Below are 22,589 nucleotides of genomic sequence, written 5' to 3' on the forward strand. Positions count from 1 at the left end.
GGAATAGAATATTAATTAGCCAATTAATTACTAATAACTAATGCAAAGTATTTTCTCAAGTAGAAAAGCCAAAGTTGCTTCCAGAAAAAGTTGAAACAACACGACTTATATCGCAGCCGAATCTAAAACGAAAGGCGCATTATCGGTTAACAGATCTCTCTCCCTCTCTCTCCCAACACACACTCTCTCACTCTTAATTCTCCCATGGCAGATCTCTGATTTGCTGTTAGTGAAGATAAATACGCTATCTCCGGTTCGCGAGCAAAACGAGGTAAAATCGGCACTCTTCCCGATTACTTCATTCAATTTTAGTTGTTCGAGCTGAGATCTCACATCGACTGGCGTGATTCAGTGCTGGCAGTTCTCCGCCACTGATCCGGACCGATCCGGCGACAAATTATTGTGCTCTTTTGGCAGGGGATTGAGTTGAACTGAGTTGAGCTGAAGAAATGGCGGGGGCCGCAGCGGGTGGATTCGTGACGCGAGCATTTGAGTCGATGCTCAAGGAGTGTGCTCTCAGGAAGTACACTGATCTGCAGGCCGCCATTCAGGCTTATATAGGTGAGTTCATGTGAAGAGCTTGGATCGTTTCTGCAGTAGTTTGGAATTTGATGCTGTTTTTATCGAGTGTCTGTTGTTTTAGTTTGTTAGTGAGTGGAGGGGGGAGCAGCTTCTGATGGCCGGTTGACTGAATGTAGTTCTGTTTGTTGCTTGAGTTTTCTTAGTTATCGCATTATAGAATTTGTTTGGAACTGGATTTAAAATTGAAGTTTCAAATGGATTGCTTTTAAGTGAGTTCACTCGTGTCTCGGATATACTGGTTTGATTACTTAAAGGAGGACTTATAATCGAATATTTTGATTGTAGTGTGGTTTCCCATGGTTCTGCCGGAAGCTATTAATTTATAAGCTGGGTTATTATGATTGTAAATACTTATGTAGTTGGCAATGTCTGTTAAGTATAGGTAACACTGAGAAATAAACTAACATGATTGGAGGGGGCTAGATGGCTGTGTGAGTTTTCAGTGTGTGGGGCTAAATAACGGATGGCTGTGTACTTACTTACAAATTACAATCATGGGAATATAGTCCATAAGGATATAATCACACACATTTTATGGTGATGGTTACCTAACTTTAGAGTTGGTTTAATATCTCAACACTCATATGAAAGAAGATTAGTACTTTTCGACAGGGTTTCCATGTTCTTGTGCAACCAAAGCATCTGAAGTATGCAGGGTCTTGTGGGTATCAGTGATAACCTAATAGACAACTACATAAAATTTGATTAGTGTGAAAAGTATTTTGGGTTCTTTGGGGATACGAGGATGTATGTGAGAGACGGATTTGTTTCTTTGATGATATGGATACAAAGTTTTATTAAAGAATGATGTGATGGATGGGCGATCTGAGGTTTTGATGTTTTATCATGTGTGGGAGAAGGAAAAAGTTAGCTGTAGGATGAAGAACAAACGACCATTCCCTTTTCGTGGGTTTCCTTATCTTGAGTTGGTGGGCGCATTACAATCATCACCTTCCCATTTCTTTTCTGCAATCCAATTTTTGCATTTTCCTTTTTGGAGCTTTGCTGTGCAAGTACGTCCTATTTTGCTTTTGGTGGGAAATTAATGATGGTATGTTAGTACAGAGAAGATATGGTTATTGGCTTCTGTTGATTCTTTAATCAATATATTTTTTTTCAGAGTACAGTTATGTTTAAACAACTAGATGCACGGGATTATAATTTTTGTCTCTACTCTTTTAAATGTATTACTCTCTTTAGAGACTAAAACGTTATGGTCATTGTTTCATGTGCTTTAAATTTCAGACAATGGGAAGGAATCTGATCAACAATCAAACACTGGTGAGACCAATGAAGCTCAACCAGCAACTTCCAAGAAAAGGTGTTTTAACTACTGTGAGAATAATCTATATGCTCTTTATTATGTCAAATTTGAACTTTCTTCCAACTTATCGTAAATAATACTTAGCATAGAATAAGTGAATTAACCATGTGTCAATTGTACTGTGGGAGCTGAAAGCAGAGAGAGAGGGAGAGATAATAAGGATATGCTGTCTTAGAATGGCACAACATACATTTAGTTATGATGGAAATAACAGAGTACTGAAACCAATGTAGATGCTGTCATGACATATCTACATACATACACACTGGGCATTATAACTTGTTTTCTTTTGTTTCTCTAATGTGAAGGAAGAATTAGATGTCATATATCTCTCCATGTACTGTGTGGCGTAGACATAAGCCAAATTATGAATTTATACAGTTATAGTATTGGATAAGCATGGAAAGTCGATTGAGACCTCCTCTATTCTGTGTCAATCATCAAATATTTATCCTGATAACATGTTCAATTTGTTTAGAAATGAGTAGATATGTGTTTCAGTGATGAGAGCATGGTTTCTTACTTTTATTCTAGAGTTTAAACTAGATGAAGCAGAAGTACTTTCATGGTCATGGATCTTAATGTTGCAAGTATCAACTTCGTTTTACTGCATTGAATGTAAACTAATATGATGAATAAAATTCCTTTTTTCCAGTACTGCCTCTTAATCAATTCTTATATGGTTAAATATTTTTTGCAATAAACTTGTTGGATAGTTCTTCTGAGTCTGATACTGGGGCTGAAGAATCTGAGCTGGGAACTAAGCAGTCGAATACAACTCCATCTTCTGTTGAGGAGATAGAACCTGTTGGAAGAACTACAAGCAGTAATGTATCGGTCAGGATGGTCTTGGCAAATGCAGGACATACTTTATCTGGAACTGAGGCTGAGCTTGTTCTGAATCCACTAAGGCTTGCTTTTGAAACCAAAAACACTAAAGTCGTGGAGCTTGCATTGGATTGCCTTCATGTATGTTGTCATTTTCTGCATAATTGTCGACTTACTTAAGTCCCATTTAGAGTACAAATTAATACTGCCACTGCTTGTGTCTCTTGTATTTTCGTTTCTACATTACATATACAATGAGCTTTTCTATATTTCAGCTGTAGGCATGTTATTTGGCATTTTACGTCCTCTAAATGAAAAAAGAAGAAATATGATCCCATTTTTATATCTTGTCTTATTAATCATGAATGCCATGCTCTATGTATTACAAGCAGCTAGAAATCATGCTTCATGCACTTTCCTTTTCCTCTCATCTCAATATAGAAACTCATCGAATACAACCACCTAGAAGGTGATCCTGGTCTTGATGGTGGAAAAGATGCACAGTTATTTACAGACATTTTCAACATGGTCTGCAGGACTGTGGATAATTCATCACCTGACAGGTATGCTAGTTAGGTGATTTAAACTGATTGTCTGAACCTTTGGCATTTTCTGAGTATAACCTATGAGGAAATACAAATGCAGTACCACTCTTCAAGTGTTGAAAGTGCTTCTAACTGCTGTCGCATCAACAAAGTTGCGAGGTATGTCGATTTAATTGTTTTTCTTATTGTGTAGTTTTTACCCATCATTGCATATTTTCGTCTGCTGAGCTCTGGAAAATTAAGCATGAACTTTGTGGTATATTCTTCCCCTTTAACAATAAGAACAATATTAAGTAACTCATTGTTGTTCTTGTCTTGCCGAAATTAAGGGATGTGATATAAATTGGTGGTCTAATTGTTAGACATTGCTCCAACAGTCATAGCTTCAAATATTTTATTTTCAAAGAGCTTGAGTTGGTGCTGGTTTCTCCTTTCTTCTATCTTTGAACCCCTCGTATTTGTTGTATCTTATTCTTTACCCCAGCTTCACTCCCCCCCCCCCCCCCATTTGGTTCTTTGGTTATTTAAATTATATTGGAATAGCCTTGATAGATAATACAGGTCAGTGCGTGGACCACTCAATCTTTATTTCAACATTCCAAAAAGGAATCACGAAACAGTTTGAATACTCGTGTTCACTTTCAACCCTGACTCATGTCTATGTTTATGTTTGACCTCTAATGCGAAGATTCTTTTGTAAAGGTCTACCTGATTCACTGTAATCTATTGTTAATTAAGAAACAGGTTTTTATGTTTCATTGTATTTAGTTGGATCTGTTTTTTTGCAGTCCATGGGGAACTGCTGTTGGCAGTCATCAAAATATGCTACAACATTGCTCTTCATAGGTATGCTTTTAGATGTGACCATTATCACAATTCCAAAGTGACCATTATCACAATTCCATTTGATCCATTATACAGTGACCATGACATTTTTTTTATGTATAATTCTTTAGCAAGAGTCCTATAAACCAAGCAACATCAAAAGCCATGCTAACCCAGATGCTCAGTATAATTTTTCGACGGATGGAAGCAGATGTGGTATGCAGCAGAAGTTTCTCCTGGATCTTTGTCTTTTTTGTTTTATTTAACTTTCCACATTATGGACGAGATGGAGAAGAAGTATTTGTTTATTGTAGATAATTTCTCTTTGGTGATGCAGGTGTCTTTAAATGAGACTGCAGTAGCTAACTCTGAGGATGAGTCAAAGACAGTGGTTGAAGAAGTGTCATCCAGAGATCATAATGAGCCAACTATTACTTTGGGTGAAACACTATCCATGAAACAGATAAATAGTACGGCTGTTGCTTCTGTTCAAGAAATGCAGAATCTTGCAGATGGCACTGATATAAAGGTAGGCTGGTACTCATATTACTCTTTACCTGCCAATACAAACCTTCATTTTCTCTCACCAAAGATTTTGCATGTTACTGTTTCCAGTTTCCGAGCTTCTATCAGATTCATATGTGTTATACTAATTTTCTGGTGTAGGGTTTAGAGGCTGTTCTTGAGAAGGCTGTGAACCTTGAAGACAGTGCAAAGGCCACAAGGTAGGGTGACATACCAAAGTTGATGTTTTATAGTTTGAAGACAAGCTGTATAATTGTCCAATTTGTTCACTATATGAACCCTCAGACAGGGGCTTGCAGTGAGCAACCTTGATTATTTATCTGCATCTTCTATACATTACTTAGAACATTTCAATTCTGCAACTTAAAAGGGTTATTTTGTTAGAGGGATGGTCCAAGAGAACATGAGTGTTGGACAACGCGATGCTTTACTCCTTTTCCGTACACTTTGTAAGGTTCGTGTTTCTATCATCTTCAATATTTTATAGTTCCAAGTTGTCTATACCACCAGAGTGATCAAATTATACAAGATGTTTGCAGATGGGCATGAGGGAGGATAATGATGAAGTTACTATCAAAACACGCATTCTGTCTTTGGAGCTTCTGCAGGTCAGTTCTGCTGATCTTCTGTACATTGATTTTCTGTCCCTATTTTTGTGGGAGGGAGTACTTGTTAATGCATACTGCACAGTGAATATGTATTGCCTGGATTTTTTAGTTTAAAGCAACAGTGATTTTCTCTACCGATAGCCTGCAATAAAAATCAGGATAAGGGGGTATCGTGTTAGTTTATGATTTATATGTGCTTTTTACAATGGATCCAGGGATTGCTGGAAGGTGTTAGTAACTCATTCTCAAGAAATTTTCAATTTATTGACTCGATCAGAGCTCACCTTTCATATGCATTGTTGCGGGCGTCAGTGTCACAGTCTCCTGTAATATTTCAGGTATTGTAGTTGTTTATTTCTGAAATTTTTTATTTTCTATGTTGAAATGTGTTTTGCAGTACTAATAGGTTTGTCCCTGTCCCACTGCAGTATGCAACGGGAATTTTTGCTGTTCTTTTGTTGCAGTTTAGAGAAAGTCTCAAGGTATGACTGGTTTATTTGTTTCTTCTAATTGTAAGTACAGATACAATAGTTTTCCAATCAATATATATATATAAAGAAGGATTGCTTTTCACTCGAACCTATTTGAGCGGATTTCATCATTTCAGGCTGAAATTGGGGTTTTCTTTCCTGTGATTATTCTGCGCTCCTTGGATGGCTCAGATCTTAACCAGAAATTTACTGTTCTTAGGTATGATTTTCTTTTTTAAGCAATTTTAGTTTTCTATCATGATCATAATTTGTTTAATCAGGGAGCTTTTTTAGTTTTAAGTTGGCATCTTTACCCAGATGATGACTACTTTGACATATAATAGCCTAGCATTTTGATTTTAGAAGTTCTATTATAAATGCTAACATTTTTTCATCCATTCTAATTGCCAGGATGTTGGAGAAAGTGTGCAAGGATTCTCAGATGCTTGTTGACCTATACGTGAATTACGACTGTGATCTTGAAGCACCAAATTTGTTTGAAAGAACAGTATGTTTATGTCGTGAAAATAGTATAACTTTTTATAGTTTATGCCATGTACCTAACTCTATGATCTCTTCTCGTTTAGATTGCCACCTTATCCAAAATTGCTCAAGGTACTCAAAATGTCGATCCAAAGGCTCCCACCACAACCCAGATAGGATCCATAAAAACATCTTCTATACAGGTATGTTTGGGCCTTACAGATCATTTTGAGGCCTTGTGGTACCGTGTGTGTATGTTTGCTTGTTTCTAAGTTAATAATGGGAATTTTGTCTTTAACATCACTGATTCAAGTTTGCTGATTGTTATTGTTGATGATTTTAGGGTCTCGTGAATGTTCTTAAATCATTGGTGGTCTGGGAAAAGTCTCACAGAGAGTCGGACAAGCAGAATAAGGGCAAGGAGTCTTTTGAGGAAGAAGTTTCAACTAAAGGATCTGATGAATCAAAAACTAGGGAAGATCCATCAAGCAACTTTGAGAAGCTGAAGGCTCATAAATCCACCATTGAAGCTGTGGTCTCTGAGGTGTCTTAACATGCTATTATTTTGTTTCTGTTAGATGAGGTCATTTGTATGAGCAGTGATGTCTCAGAAATATAGAGCTCTTTTACTAGCCGCTAATTGTTCGTGTTGAACTTCCACAGTTCAATCGACATCCAGGTAAGGGAATACAACATTTAATATCCAGTGGATTGGTGGAAAAAACTCCAGCTGCAGTTGCTCAGTTTCTGCGAGATACTCCTAATTTGGACAAGGTGGAATCATGTTATTCTTTTGGAATTTGTGATTCTATGGGTTAAAAGTTTGCAGAGAGGTATCTAATTGTTTCGTACTTCCAGGCCATGCTTGGGGATTACTTAGGTCAGCATGAGGAGTTTCCACTTGCTGTTATGCATGCATATGTGGATTACATGAACTTCTCTTCTATGAAGTTTGACGTTGCAATCCGCGAGTTCCTTAAAGGGTTTCGACTTCCAGGGGAAGCTCAGAAAATTGACCGCATAATGGAAAAATTTGCAGAGCGGTACGTACTTTCTGTTGCTCCATTTTCCTGTTTAGAAGCATAAACCATGCATGTGGTCCTCCTGCCAAAGGAGAAGTTCTTCAAACACAAAAAAAAAAGTCAAGATAGTGCCGTCTCACAAGCGCATGGGTTTTCCTTGGTGCCCCGACATATGCATATTGACACACTTATTTGGTGCTCTTCTTTTTACTTAATCGATGCTCGGCATGCTTACATTTTAACTGATCCCATTAGATAAAAAAGCATTGCATGTTCAGTTCCAAGAATCTTTCCTGTTATTTCCAATTTGTGTTTAAATATAATTTTCATGCCACCCCCATTTTTAGTAAAACAGTAGAAAGATCTCTTTTGCAAGAAACCTTTAATAATTCTACATGCCTAATGGTGAATGTTGAGAGAGTTATACAAAATATATTTAGGATCAAATCATTTTGTTATTTCACTTATGTTGAAAGAACATTTTTGCAAATTCATGGTTCTAATTCACTGCCACTAGGTTGCTTTTTTGATGTTTCATTACAGCCTTAAATGTTAACTAATGCTTCTAATTACTTAATTAACCTGATTGAGAACATCAGGACTGCTCTTTGATTGGAAATTATTAGTTTTAATTACAGAAACTGATTTATTTTTAAGAATGATTTATTCATATTCCACGTATTGACATATTGCATTTCCACATTGAAATTGCACCGAGTTAGTAGGAGCTAGTATTGACCTTGCATTGTTTTTGACAGCTACTGTGCAGACAATCCTGATATATTCAAGAATGCAGACACCGCATATGTCCTTGCTTATGCTGTTATAATGCTGAACACCGATGCTCATAACCCAATGGTTTGGCCAAAAATGTCTAAAACTGATTTTGTACGGATGAATACCATGAATAATTCCGAGGAATCTGCTTCTCCAGAACTCCTGGAAGAGTTATATGATTCCATTGTTAAGGAAGAAATAAAAATGAAAGATGATTCTGCTGGAGTTTTGAAAAACAGTAAGCAAAAACTGGAAGCTGAAGACAGAGGTCTCATCAATATTCTCAATCTGGCCATACCCAAAATAAGCTCTTCAACTGGCCCTAAGCCTGAGAATGATGCAGTTTTAAAGCAAATTCAGGCTATAATAAAGGATAATGGAGGAAAAAGAGGTGTCTTTTACACTTCACAAAGAATTGAACTTGTGCAGCTCATGGTTGAAGCTGTTGGATGGCCGTTACTTGCTACTTTTGCTGTTACCATGGGTGAGATAGATAACAAGCCCAGGGTTAGCCTTTGTATGGAGGGATTCAAGGAAGGTATACATATTACACATGTTCTTGGAATGGACACCATGCGCTATGCCTTTTTGACATCTTTGATTAGGTAATTCTTAATTTACAATGAATTTCTCAGCTTGTAGATTGTGACTTGTAATTTCTTAGATTCTTTTAAATCTTTTTATATTCTATGCAGGGATCTTTTTTTCTTCTTATGAATTTGTCATGCTTACTCTCTTTATATTGGAAATATATCATTTCTATAAGTCACCAATTGCCATGCGCACAGATGTGCAACTTGGAGACCACACCCTCATGCAGCAAACACAGATTTTGATAACAGATGAATTTGCTATCGAATAATATGAGGCTGTACATGTCTGTTAAGAAAAGCTGCTAGATTTTGGCTATGCGATAAGCTGCTGAACAAGTTGTCTTAACCATGAAGTTTCTTAACTTTGTAACCACCTGTATTATTTCTACTATGCAATTTGGCATTAAAGGGTTTGTTAAGCATGGGCTAATGCTTCTGAAAATGAATTGTAGGTATAATTTCTTGCATGCACCAAGAGATATGCTTGGTAAAAATGTGGAAGCTCTCCGCACTCTACTTGCTTTATGTGATACAGAGCTCTATGCCTTCCAAGACTCTTGGTTTGCCATTCTAGAATGCATTTCCCGGCTTGAGTATGCAGTATCATGGCCTGCTATGACTGCAACTATTATGCAAGGATCAAATCAGATCTCTAGGGATGCTATTATTCAATCTCTGAGAGAGCTATCTGGAAAACCAACTGAGCAAGTGTTTGTTAATAGTGTCAAATTGCCCAGTGAGACAGTAGTGGAGTTTTTTACTGCCCTGTGTAGTGTATCTGCAGAAGAATTGAAACAGATTCCAGCTCGTGTTTTTAGCTTGCAAAAAGTTGTTGAAATTAGCTATTACAATATGGCTCGTATACGCATGGTAATTTTTTCACCTACTTCACTTACTTTTGTCTTGTAGTTGCTACTTTGTTGGGTCAACTGAACTCTTTCTGGGTATTACTTATCCATATTAGTTTACTTATCTATGATACTATCCACTTGTTCAGTAATATCTTCAGTATCTGGATGCTTTGTATCAGCATGCTAATATTATCCTGTCCGCACAGCATAATTCTGACCTTAATAGAACTGGCTAAGGTGATAACTTGAAACACCGTTCTTGAAAGAAAAATAGTGTGGAAATGCAATTTGTTATGTCCTATACTCCTATGCAGTTGTAAACAATCAGCATCCATGTTTTGTCTGCTATACTAAGCATTATACATTCTCATCTTAAGCACTCTGAGAGTCCAAACTTTCTGAGTTTCCATCTGGAGTACTTCCATCAATATCAGCTTGTTTCTCACCATCTCAAGAATGTAACCATATCATATGGTAACTGATAAAGTTCCACAGTTGCTGCCCAATTACAGCTTTGCACGTAACTTTTTTTAATTCGTCTCTGTAACCATTTTAATTTACTTAATATATGCAGGTTTGGGCTAGAATTTGGTCCGTCTTGTCCCATCATTTTATATTTGCTGGGAGCCATCCTGATGAAAAAGTTGCCATGTATGCCATTGATTCTCTTCGGCAACTAGCTATGAAATATTTGGAGCGTGCAGAACTTGCAAACTTCACTTTCCAGAATGATATCTTAAAGCCATTTGTGGTTCTCATTCGGAGTAGCAGAAGTGATTCTATACGGAGGCTTATAGTTGATTGCATTGTTCAAGTATGTCTGCTTATCTTCTTTGTGTCTTTTTTAGCTTTACTGCTGTTTGGTATGAACATTTTTTTGCGGGGTAACAGATGATAAAATCAAAAGTGGGAAGCATAAAATCCGGTTGGCGGAGTGTTTTCATGATTTTCACTGCTGCTGCGGATGATGACTTGGAACCCATAGTTGAAAGTGCATTTGAGAATGTGGAGCAAGGTGGGAACTCTATTTTCCATTATTTATATTGAAATTACAGTACAGTTCTATTTTTTTTTTCAACAAGTCATCTGACTCTGAGTAATGGTGCAGTTGTACTGGAACACTTCGATCAGGTTGTTGGGGATTGCTTTATGGATTGTGTCAACTGCCTGATTGGATTTGCCAATAATAAAACATCCCATCGTATAAGTTTGAAGGCCATTGCTCTGCTCCGCATTTGTGAAGATCGCCTTGCAGAGGTACACCATATAATATACATATTTGGTCATGAGAGTCCTCTTTTTCTCCCCTTTGGCCTTACAGACAATATTTTATTGCTTATATCTTTTCTTGTACTAGGGCCTTATACCGGGAGGTGCTCTGAAACCTATTGATGCAACTGCAGATGAAACTTGTGATGTTACTGAGCATTACTGGTTCCCTATGCTGGCTGGTCTCTCTGATCTGACTTCGGATCCAAGAGCAGAGGTCAGAAATTGCGCACTAGAGGTTTTATTTGATTTGCTCAATGAAAGAGGCAGCAAATTCTCATCTTCGTTTTGGGAGAATATATTTCATCGGGTTTTGTTTCCCATCTTTGATAACGTGAGATATACTGGAAAAGAGAGCTCTATGTCATCTGGGGATGAATGGATTCGAGAAAGCATCGTTCATTCACTACAGTTGTTATGCAATCTTTTCAACACCTTCTACAAGGTAGCCTGTGTACAATAAACAGTTGAAAATATTATTTCTATATTGTGGTGTCTGTCTTGTTTTCCTACACGGACCTAAATTTATGCTTATTTTTCTAAGAAATCTATCTGTGTATTATTTCTATGTTTGTTAGTGATTAACAAGTTACTGTCCGATGCTGAATTTAATCATGTGGTAACTTAAATAGGTTTGTTAATCTGAAATGCCACCCATGCAATGAAGATTATGTTTTTTATGAAGTGAACCGTGTGAATGTATCTGCTTCTTGTGTATTCTGCTGGTCAATTCAGTTGAAAAGTAAGAGAATCAATGAAAATAATTCGATGTGGGAGGATTTACGATTAAAGTAGCATTGTGAATCTCCAGCAATAGTGAATTTCTGGGTTTTTTTTTTTCTAATAAATGACAGAAAATAGAGTTTTCTTTTGTTTCGGATTGGTTGGCCACCTTGTCCCCTATCTGTCCATACTTCGGTCGGTTTATGTTATTAATTATAAAGTTTTTCCTTATCTATGACAGTTTTGTGACAATTGAGATCTTTTATATGTAGGATGTCTGTTTTATGCTGCCTCCACTGCTGAGCTTACTGTTGGATTGTGCCAAGAAAACAGATCAGTCAGTAGTCTCAATATCTCTGGGTGCATTAGTGCATCTTATTGAAGTTGGAGGTCATCAGTTCAGTGATAATGACTGGGATACTTTGTTAAAAAGTATAAGGTGCACATACATTCTATTTCCCTCTCTTTCCGTAACAAATGAAAACGCATGCACACATACACAATTATACATACACATACACATGTAGCCCACTGCTCTCACATATAAATAGATGGTCAAACATGGATTGATAATTTGTCAACTCCATTCCTTCTATTGATGATGGTATTTTGGTATGTATTCGTTGATTTTAATCAGGGATGCTTCGTACACTACTCAACCCCTTGAGCTTCTCAATAATGTGGGTTTCGAGAACACCAAGCATCATAACGTATTGATAAGAGACTTAGACAGCCCTTCACGAGTACCTATTGGTAATTATTTATCCAACCATCATGATGCTGTCTATGAAAATGGGAATATGATTGGAAGAGATTCCAGTGCTAATGGAATTCCAAGGGAACCCAATCAAGAAATAGTGCGAGCGATGGATATGGAAGGATCTGAAGGTTTGCATCTTGAAGTGTATATTGTTTTTCTTAGATAACCATATGGAGATGGCATATTACCTGTATCAGAAGCTGAATGTTTGACATGGCTTTCTGTAGGCACAGCGTCACCCTCTGGACGAACCAGACCTACTGATGGTGGAGTCATTCAAAGGAATCAAACACTAGGACAAAAGATCATGGGAAATATGATGGATAACCTATTTATTAGAAGTTTTACCTCAAAAGCAAATAACCATACACCAGATGTATCACAACCGTCTTCTCCATCCAAGGTTGGTATTGCACCTATAGTTTTTATTATAGGTATGCATGTAGTTACGTGTCATTTGATAACTGAGTGCTCTTGGCAATATATCTTATAGGGGCTTGTAAGTAAGCATATCTTGGTTCTACTTCAAAGAAGTTACAACTTATTAAATTAAGAAAATGGAGCATAGAACATATTTGTTCTGTTTGTATTCATAAGTCATGACATAGATCTTTATGGTTAATGCCACTTGGTCACAAACTCATTAATGCAATGGAATATTACTGATCACAATTAACTCTTCTACCAAGATTTCCATTACAAGCCTATTTCTTACTTTGAAGATTGTGTGCTCAAGTTATCAGTAACCTGGTATATCATGAGTTATTGTTGTCTTTCGTTACCCATTTCCCACAAAATTGCCAAATACCAACTCTGCTGCTATTTGGTGCTATCTGGATTGTATCAGCTTTCCAAATAAATGAAAATTGCATCATCTTGGTACTGAATCCTTTTTACTTGTGGACACTTTAAACGATAAATATCTGGCTTTGACTTTTTTTTCATGACCTGCAGCTTCCTGATTCTATTACGGAGTCCGATTCCAGAGATGACGAAGAAAGTCCTATCTTCGGAAAAATTAGGAGTAAATGTGTCACACAGTTGTTATTGTTAGGTGCAATCGATAGTATTCAGGTATTACAATCTGTTTCATGAGCATTCTATTTTAGAATAATGATGTCCTTATTCTTCATTGCCATTGATTTTTTAATTCTACTGTGCTTCTGTATCAATTGCTTAATGCTATATCCTCTAGCAGACTTGCAAAATTGTGAAGTATCATCAAGTCCTTATCCTTATAAATGTTAACCTTGCAGAAAAAGTTCTGGAACAAGTTGAATATGCAGCATAAGATCGCCATTATGGAGATTTTGTTCTCTATCTTGGATTTTGCTGCCTCTTACAATTCTTTTAGTAATCTCAAATTGCGAATGCACCAAATTCCTGCAGAAAGGTTGGTTGATTGTGCCTCAACTTCAAAAATAAATGTCATTCCTTAAGTTGGTCAGATCCATTAATGTGTGAATTTTCCTGAATAGACCACCACTGAATCTTCTCCGTCAAGAGTTGGCTGGAACTTGTATCTATTTGGATATCCTACAAAAGACGACATCTGCAGCTGATATGCAAAAAGAGGAAGCTATCAAAGAAGATGAAATTGAAATAATTGCCGAAGGAAAGCTTGTGTCTTTTTGTGAGCAGGTGCTGAGAGAGGCATCTGAATTTCTGGCTAGCATGGAGGAGGCATCTAACATGGATGTTCATAGAGTTCTAGAACTTCGATCTCCAGTCATTATCAAGGTATGTCATGTGTAATGTATAAGATGCGAGGAAATATGCCTGTCAATGTAACGGCTTCTTGCATTTAGTTCTCGAAGAGGCTGGTCAACAATATCGGTGCCTATATCTTGAAAAATGAGTTTTTATTACTTATCATGTGTTCAATATGTCTCAAACAGTGTTCAAATTCATTTGAGGATTTTTATATATCACCCTCCAAGGTGATAGGTTTTCAAACTGCCACATACTGAGCTTGATTAATCGTATTCCAGGTCCTGCAAGGAATGTGTGAAATGAATGCGCGGGTTTTCAGAAGTCACCTGAGAGACTTCTATCCTTTGATTACGAAACTTGTCTGCTGTGACCGGGTAAATTGAGCTTTGCTAGTTCTGAAGTGTGTGTGTGTGTGTGAGAGAGAGAGAGGTGATATTCAGTGTCTTGTGCCCAACAATGTCTGCCAAGCTTATTAACAAAAAAAAAATTCCCTTTTACAGATGGAAGTTCGTGGTGCCATCACTGATCTTTTCAAGATGCAATTGGGAACGCTTCTACCAGCCAGCTAAAAGAGCGATATCAATTGTCTAGTCCCTACAGTTTGATGCTATTATCAGTGTTCTAGCATTCGTGCAACGAGCCCTTTCCTCATATGTAAGTTCGTGGTGCCTTACCGATCCTTTCCAAGGTGTGCGGTTCTTGTTGTAGATAAAGATCAGAGGGTTGTCTCCTCGTCTCTGATGGATTTTTCTTTGCGGCTTATTTTGCTTCAATATTTCGGCTTGTATGTTGGTTGTGTCTGCACTCTAAATAGTTTTGGAAGAAATCGGAGTTAGATACATACTATCGCCTCATTTTTTATGTTATACCTATTTTGACTCTCATTTGTATAATTTTGTAGAATGATGAAAAATAGCACTCTGCTCTACACAATTTCCGGCTGATTTCTTTATAAAGTACATCTATTATCATTTTGATGTTGTTTATACTGTGATGCTGTAATTATTAAGTTACAAAAAAACGTTTATAAGGAGATTTAAACGATTGTTTTGTGATGCTCTCTCTCTCTCTCTCTCTCTCTCTCTCTCTCTCTCTCTCTCTCTCTCTCACACACACACACACACACACACACACACACACACACACACACACACACTTACCATCTCAATTTGTGATTTATTTTCTGCACAAAATTAGATTTTGGGCCTATGCACTTGAAGCTCTATTACAAACATGGGCCGGGCCTATTCAGTAACAGTGACTCAGGCCGCAAAGTTGTTCAATTACTCGAGATCAAATTAGTGTGACATTTTTTGAGATTGAATTTGATGAAGATTATTCAAGATTAGTCTTGTCACAGGAAGCAATCCAACATTTACTATGTATGGCTAATCTGACGGCATTATCTCGAGATTAAGTCTCCGACCAAGACCATCTATATGAGTAACATATTATGAGACTAATCTTATCTAATCCATTAAATTAAACATAATTGTTCCAGCGATTCAAACACTACAATAGGCCAAAAAAATAAAATTCTCACTGGAAATACTAGAATGTAATTAATTGAGGATTGACCGACGCACGAAGTCCAATCTCTATCATGACAGCTCTTGGCACTCTCTTATGAAAAGAGTAATAAATAAATGAATTGAAAGTTATTTTCATTATAATTAATTACATTGTGATTGAGTAGCTTTATTCATTTAAGTTTCAAAACCCATTCATTGAAGCTAACATATTTAACACTTAACGTCTAAAAAAAATACATAAATACATTTATTAAAAGAAGAGCATTTAAAATTGAATTGTCTAAATAATTCTGACTGCAGAGTATTCGATTGGTCCAATACAAATATATTTGACCAGTCAAGCTGCTACATGCTACAGCACTTGAATTTAACCTAAATTCTAGGAAATATAACTACCCTATATATTAAGGTGGACTTAGCTAGGCTGAAAATAAATTGGACGACAATATTTAATTATTTGAGTTTGACCTTTTTATTTTTATTCTGCAAAAATAGTATTAGAATCTTTTTAATTAGTTACATATTATACGCAACTACAAATTAGTTTGATGTGGTACTAGGGTTAGAATACAGCTATAGAAGTCATATTCGTTTATCAAAAGTGTATACTTAAAAATACTTCTATCGTACCATAAAAATATGTGCAATTTCAATTTTCATCCGCCCCACAAAAATATGTGCATTCCATTTCTGGAAAGTTATCATAATTTATACTCCTTCCGTTCATTAGTAATAGAGTCATTTTGTCATTTTAGTACGTTCCATAATAATATAGTCATTTCATTTTTTAGTAAAAGTCAACACATTTCTCCACACCTACTTTACTCTCTCTTACTTTATGCTCTCTTCATCTCTCTACCTTTATCATTTTCCACTTTATTCTCCCTTTACTTAATTCACCTAACACAATTTTCTTAATCTCCGTGCCAAAAAGAAACGTCTCCATTACTATGAAACGGAGGGAGTAACACATATAAATCAACTTATTTACAACTTATACTACCATTATACACTAATCATGCGGATCTTACTATGCACTAACACTACTTTAACTACTCTTATCATCCTCTCTTTTACTTTACCAATTTTGTTTTAATTCTCATGCCATATTAATCGCTCATATTTTTATAGGATGGAGGGATTACTCTAATATAAATCCATCCTCCTATTCATGTATGAAAGGCGTGTTAAATAAGAGTATGTAAATTCAACAATTAAAAAGGTATTTTTCTATCATCTCATTCGATCTGATTAATTATTTTTATATCCACCCCATGTTTTCTGTTATTGTTTTTATCGATAAATAAAAGGAATAATATGATTTGCAAGCCTTAAGTGGGTCATACAATTATTGTCCGATAATTGATTCGTACAAATCAAATTCTGTCATTATAAATTAATATGATTACAAATTTGCAAAAATATAAAGAGCTTACTATTTTTCACATGTTGTTTGATTAAAGCTGATCATAATATTATAATCCATATTTATAATTAATTAATTAAACTTAGTCAATAACGCATTAATCGTGAAACACAGTATAATATTTCTAAACAAAATTATTTGATTTTAAAAGGCTCAATAACATAAAGAAATTAATCCGAAAAACTAGAATTACTCACGTACCAAAGATCTTGAAAGCTATTTATGTTATTAAAGACTCCTATCTCATAATAATTACTCCACAAACTAAAATTACATTGATTTTGCTTTAGTAATGCAGCTATGTAACGTACATATGTAGCATAATTATCAAGGAGTTAATCGTACATGTCCAAGAAACTCAAGAATTATATAAAATATTAAGCCTTTTTTAATAAATATGGGTAGGAATATAGTGCAAGACCTAAGTTGTAGGTTAATTAAGGGCCAATTTTGTGCTTTCAAAGTTATAACTAGTAGTAGTATTTTTCTGTCAACTGCCAACTAAAGTGTTAAAGCCTTTACTTGTGTGTAACCATTACATGACACACTTTGGTAATGCAACTAATACAAACCTACACGTATATTTTATACTAATGTTAGAAATATAAGATATTGAATGATATAAATTTGAAGATCAAGAACACACATAATGGAATTTAACCATATTCACTCTATTATAAAGCTTAATTCTTTTTTATATATTTGATTTTTTTATATATTTTATATTTGTAATGCATTCATATTTTTTAAAGTATTTTTTACATCTTTTTAATAATTTTTTTTATCATTTTTCAATTATTACAATTTTTTTAGATAATGAATCTTTTTACCAAAAAAAATAATGACATATAGCATCCGTTAAATTTATACATACACATGCCTACAGAATCATTAGGCTAGATGCACTGCCTACAAAAACCACAAACTTGTAGTCTCATGTTCATGGTCACAATTTATGAGGCACTAAAAGCAATTGAAAAAAATAAAATGTACGATATATAAAAATAGTGCTCAAAATATATACTCTCAAATACTAGTAACATGTAACACATCAAATACATCTTCTAAAATACATCATCAAATACACCAACGGGTTGTAGCGCAGTTGGGAGCGCGGAGCTGTGGTGACTTTGAGGTCACGGGTTCAAACCCCACCACCCGCTGTGAGACTTTCGTCCTTAATCCGCAAGCCCGGTCGAGCAGGATTAATCCAATTTCGCCGAAGGCGGATTCAGAACACCTTTTTTTAAACCAAAAAAAAGCACACGCTAGAAACCCTAAAATGAGATAGCTTAGCATCAAAACTTGACTACCATAAATAGCCAATTAGGGATAGGGCAGATGACCCTAAAACTATGGGAATTATCCCATAAATATTAACTCCCCCACCCCAAGATTATTACAACATCAAAAAACACAAAAAATTAAAAAGAATTAAAAGGAAAGGTCATGTCACGACACTAGACAACTCGCTCTCAAATCTCTGCACTCTGAATTCTGTAAGATAGTCATAGTGATTATACTTATACCTTCTTCCTTCCCCTTACCCCCCCCCCCCCCAACCCACCCACCTTCTGCATTACAATAATTCAATTTTCACAAGCTTCTTCCAATTTCAGGGTGATACATACACACACACACACATTTTCACACACACTACTACACTATTAGAGAGTGAGTGATATTTCCCTAATGCTATAAGTTTCCACTCTCTTAGCAACATTTTCACTTCACTTTTCTGCCTTTTCTCCCCCATTTCCATAGCCTCTGGCCTTGGGGGAATTTCCTCCGCCTTCACCTCCCTCTCTCTCCTCTCTCTCTCTCTCTATATATATATATATATATAGATTAGCTAACAACACACTCTCTCTCTTCCTTCTCTTCCGAAACACCATCTTTATATGCACTTCACATTTCAAGATTGCACCTCAAAGAAACGCCCTTTTTGCACCCCCATTAAAAGGATTATATCATCATTTCATTATCCACAAAAACAACTACTATCACTCATCACAATTTCTCTCTCACTCTAGAATTCGATCTGTTTTGTCAAAAGAGGGGTGAAAGAAAAAAAGAATTGAAAAAAGTGATCTTTGACCGCAGAAATCGAGGCACGTTAGATTTGTCAAAGAAGAAGAAGAAGAAAGAGAGAGAGAGACGGGTTGTCAACAACTTTTATTCTGCCTAGGTATACTATTTCATATCCCTTTTCACATTCTCTCCTTTTTCTTGCTTCTTTTTCACTACATATACGTATATGTGTGTGTGTGTGACAAAATATAATACAATCCCAGTAGAGGAAACAACTGGCTTTTCTCAAAAGTCTCATTTTCACAGGTAATTTTGAAGTCACCTCTTTGTATGTGTGAAGATTTTGGCTATTAGTCACTCACTCACATGTGAAAATTGGATGAGATCTAAGCAAGATCTGTTTACAAAAGACTAACATTGATATCAGTGGCATAGCAAAATTAATATATAAAGAAAACGAAAAAAACTTCACTTTCACGAGATCCAATTCCAAAATCTTACTTTCTTCTTCCACTTTTTTTTTTTATGTATTTAGGTACTAAAATAGAACCCTAAAACACTAGCTAGCTTCCCCCTCTTTCTCTCTCTCCAATTCTCTCTCAATCAAGAAATAGCATGATGAAAATCTTGAGTAGGGTTCTGGTTTATTTTTTGAGAGAAGCCCACTCATAAAAATGAAATCTTTAACACTCCCACATACTAATAAAAATGAAATCTTTTACTCTCCCAAATGTGTTTGAGATTTCAACAATCTGCAATTCAAAATTTCTTGTGTGTTTACTATCTATATTTTGTCACAAATCACCAGCCCTGAACAGGAGGAAATATAGGTATAAACATAATTACTTACCCCTCTCTATTTGTCCATTTCTCTCTCTGCATATATATGTATGTATGTATTTATGAATGTATTGATTGATTAAATGGAATTATATGGATGAAAGAATTGACAGATCCTAGGAGGCGTAGAAAATATAGGGCAGGTATATGGGATTTCAATTTCCAGATATAGTTTCTTTTTTAAAAAATCTGTGTGTTGTTTTTGTGTTCCATGTTTGATTTCAATCAACTTTATTGATTTTACCTATTAAAAGCTGTCAATGATTTGGTGGTCAAGCTAATTTTATGTCTTAAATTAAAAGCTGTCTGCTTCAATAACGCTCTGAAACAACACTGTAATTTCTTTTTTCCAAATTCATGAATTTTAGCAACTAGGTCTTCATTTCAACCTTTCATCTTATACTCCATCAATTGTATTATAATTTGTCCTTCCGTCTTTAATTATCTCATCACAAACTACCTAGTTTTGTCAATTTCCCTCAAAATTGATCAATTTCACCACTATGTTTATTACCTATTTCTCCTTCACTCACAAAACGGCGTAACATTATTATCATCTCGTGCTTTACCAATTTATCATATCGACACCTTTTTTTCTTTTTAATTTTCCATAAAACACATTTTTTTTTCATATAGCTGAAAAAGAAAGAGAAGAAATGGCATCCTCCTCAACAACCTCGCCCTGCGCGGCGTGCAAGTTCCTGCGGCGCAAATGCCTCCCCGAGTGCGTCTTCGCGCCCTACTTCCCGCCCGACCAGCCGCAGAAATTCGCCAACGTGCACAAGGTATTCGGCGCCAGCAACGTGACAAAGCTCCTCAACGAGCTCCAGCCCCACCAGCGCGAGGACGCAGTGAACTCCCTCGCGTACGAGGCGGACATGCGCCTCCGCGACCCGGTGTACGGGTGCGTGGGGGTGATCTCCCTCCTGCAGCACCAGCTCCGCCAGCTCCAGATGGACCTCAGCTGCGCCAAATCCGAGCTCTCCAAATACCAGAATTTGGGCATCTCCGGCCACGGACTCCTCCACCACCACCAGGGGATTACCAACCTCGCCCGAGACCACCACCACTTCCACCACCAGCTCTTTCCGGTCACCAACCAGCAGATGATCAGGGCGTTTGACGGCGGGAGCGGCTACGACGCCAGCAGCCTCCTCTCCATGAACATGTCGGCCAGCATCGGGCAGCTCGGGGGGTTCCAGCAGTCGAGGGCCGCGGGGCCGGCGACGGATGGGAGGCGCACGCCGGTCGAGCCGTCTTAAATTAATTAGGGTTTGGATAATGTTTTTTTTTGTTGTTGAGGATTTTATGAGAGAGGAATGTTAGTTATATTATTATTATTATTATTAATATAGAGGTAAAGGAAATCACATGAACTAAGTTTTATTTTTATTAATTGTTGCTGTTTTTTTGTGTATTTTCTGAACTTAATTATTATTATTATTATTATTTTTTTGTGATATCTTTGTCTTGGTTACTACGTATTGATAGTGACATTATTTTTTTGTTTATGATATTTAGGAATTTTGTTTTGTATTTTTTAAAACATGAAATTCAAAATTCATGTGTATATTATGTTTAATTTATAGTTATAACAATATGAGCAATATTTGAGATACATATAGTATGATACTATGAAACAATTAAAAAATGTTCTTATAGACAATGTATGATGCAAGAAAATTAATTTAAATACTACTATACAATACATATAGATGAAATTGCCATCTGAAAATATTATTGGTTTTTAATAATTTTAGAAGAGAATATTATCTACACTATGTTATTTTGTTATGGCTCATTAACTATTGTTCAAAATTCGGAATTTTTGTCTTGAAACTGTTAGGAAATAAATGGCATCATTGAGATACCCAATCTCTCATTATGAGACCCTAACAACTAGACGTGACTACAAAATTTAATGCTCTTCAACGATAAGAAATTAGTTTATTTAATTTCCCCCATCATGTATTATATTTATAGTACACTCTTGAGTCAAAATGATCACGAAATGCATATTAGTTTAATTTTCTTTATTATAAATATAATTTATTAAATATAACCGTAAGAAGATACAGTAACGAAACATTAAAGCAAATGCAATTTAGAAATTATACTCGTAATTAAATAATAACTGTACATTGTGGGTATAATTCAAGAAGCTTGAAAATCCTCAACTAAAATATAAAACCACATAATAAATCCCTTTTATTAATTATCCCATGATCAACAAGATAAATACATCCATAATTAATTACTAGTATTAAGACATCCATGCACTCAGCTCATCATCAAATCTTAGAAAAAGAATTTACACAGTAGTAATAATTAGAGTATTGTACATATGTGTAGGAGTAGTAATTAATTTGAAAAGAATAGAAAATGGTAGTAACACCAATTAAAAAATGGTTTTTAAAAAAAATATGGATGGACAATGATGACGTAGCCGTGCAATGATAGCCTCAACTTTAAATGCGTTTGACAGTGGGACTCTCCTATGCATGTACATCAGGTACTGCTCAGGCTTCATCTTTGTATTTGTTTCTTTCCTACTGTGTGTTCTGTGTTTTTTCACATATGTACATATTTATAATTATTTACATGGACTATTAATCATGTACTAGCATTTATTTATTTCAACCCATTATGTTCAAGACATTAATTCTTCACATAGCGTTGTTTTCTTTCTTGCCACCTGCTTCCCACTGTGTGTTCTGCGTTTTTTTTCTCATACTTCATATATATCTATATATCTATACATTAAAATGAAAAGTATATATAGATAACATGAATAATGAGCTTTAATTAGCAAATATTTTATATTTTCTAAATTATGATGATCACAATACATAATTAAGGTTG

At 35.8% G+C, this 22,589-nt stretch overlaps 2 protein-coding genes across 3 annotated transcripts; both read left to right on the plus strand.

Annotated features, from left to right (window-relative positions):
- The first annotated feature begins 111 nt into the window (after positions 1-111).
- Positions 112-14,869, plus strand: LOC121765356 (brefeldin A-inhibited guanine nucleotide-exchange protein 5-like). Its single transcript, XM_042161472.1, has 34 exons — positions 112-271; positions 353-561; positions 1,828-1,903; positions 2,623-2,875; positions 3,176-3,297; positions 3,380-3,438; positions 4,068-4,125; positions 4,236-4,320; positions 4,442-4,633; positions 4,771-4,829; positions 5,014-5,083; positions 5,169-5,237; positions 5,453-5,575; positions 5,666-5,719; positions 5,845-5,927; positions 6,119-6,215; positions 6,295-6,393; positions 6,534-6,734; positions 6,854-6,964; positions 7,049-7,233; positions 7,971-8,594; positions 9,035-9,452; positions 10,008-10,247; positions 10,325-10,448; positions 10,542-10,690; positions 10,791-11,147; positions 11,698-11,864; positions 12,063-12,313; positions 12,413-12,588; positions 13,140-13,259; positions 13,442-13,578; positions 13,664-13,925; positions 14,177-14,272; positions 14,399-14,869. Exons 2-34 carry the CDS (start codon positions 450-452, stop codon positions 14,465-14,467), a joined length of 5,298 nt encoding a protein of 1,765 aa, XP_042017406.1. The 5' UTR covers positions 112-271; positions 353-449; the 3' UTR covers positions 14,468-14,869.
- Positions 14,870-18,443: 3,574 nt separating this feature from the next.
- Positions 18,444-21,123, plus strand: LOC121765368 (protein ASYMMETRIC LEAVES 2-like). Of its 2 annotated transcripts, none has more exons than XM_042161492.1 (2): positions 18,444-19,044; positions 20,364-21,123. In XM_042161492.1, the coding sequence occupies exon 2, from the start codon at positions 20,384-20,386 to the stop codon at positions 20,987-20,989; it is 606 nt and encodes a 201-aa protein (XP_042017426.1). In that variant the 5' UTR covers positions 18,444-19,044; positions 20,364-20,383; the 3' UTR covers positions 20,990-21,123. The 2 variants fall into 2 exon arrangements, with proteins under 2 accessions (XP_042017426.1, XP_042017427.1); XM_042161493.1 differs by lacking the exon at positions 18,444-19,044 and adding an exon at positions 19,054-19,193.
- The last annotated feature ends 1,466 nt before the right edge of the window (positions 21,124-22,589 follow it).

Source organism: Salvia splendens, chromosome 14, assembly GCF_004379255.2.
Source record: "Salvia splendens isolate huo1 chromosome 14, SspV2, whole genome shotgun sequence".
NCBI classification, from domain to species: domain Eukaryota; kingdom Viridiplantae; phylum Streptophyta; class Magnoliopsida; order Lamiales; family Lamiaceae; genus Salvia; species Salvia splendens.

Coding starts and splice junctions, on each gene's coding strand:
- LOC121765356 (XM_042161472.1), top strand. CDS start 450: ATGGCGGGGGCCGCAGCGGGTGGATTCGTGACGCGAGCATTTGAGTCG. Junction 4,830..5,013: donor GACAGTGCAAAGGCCACAAG/GTAGGGTGACAT, acceptor TTATTTTGTTAG/AGGGATGGTCCAAGAGAACA. Junction 13,260..13,441: donor GTGCAATCGATAGTATTCAG/GTATTACAATCT, acceptor TTAACCTTGCAG/AAAAAGTTCTGGAACAAGTT.
- LOC121765368 (XM_042161492.1), top strand. CDS start 20,384: ATGGCATCCTCCTCAACAACCTCGCCCTGCGCGGCGTGCAAGTTCCTG.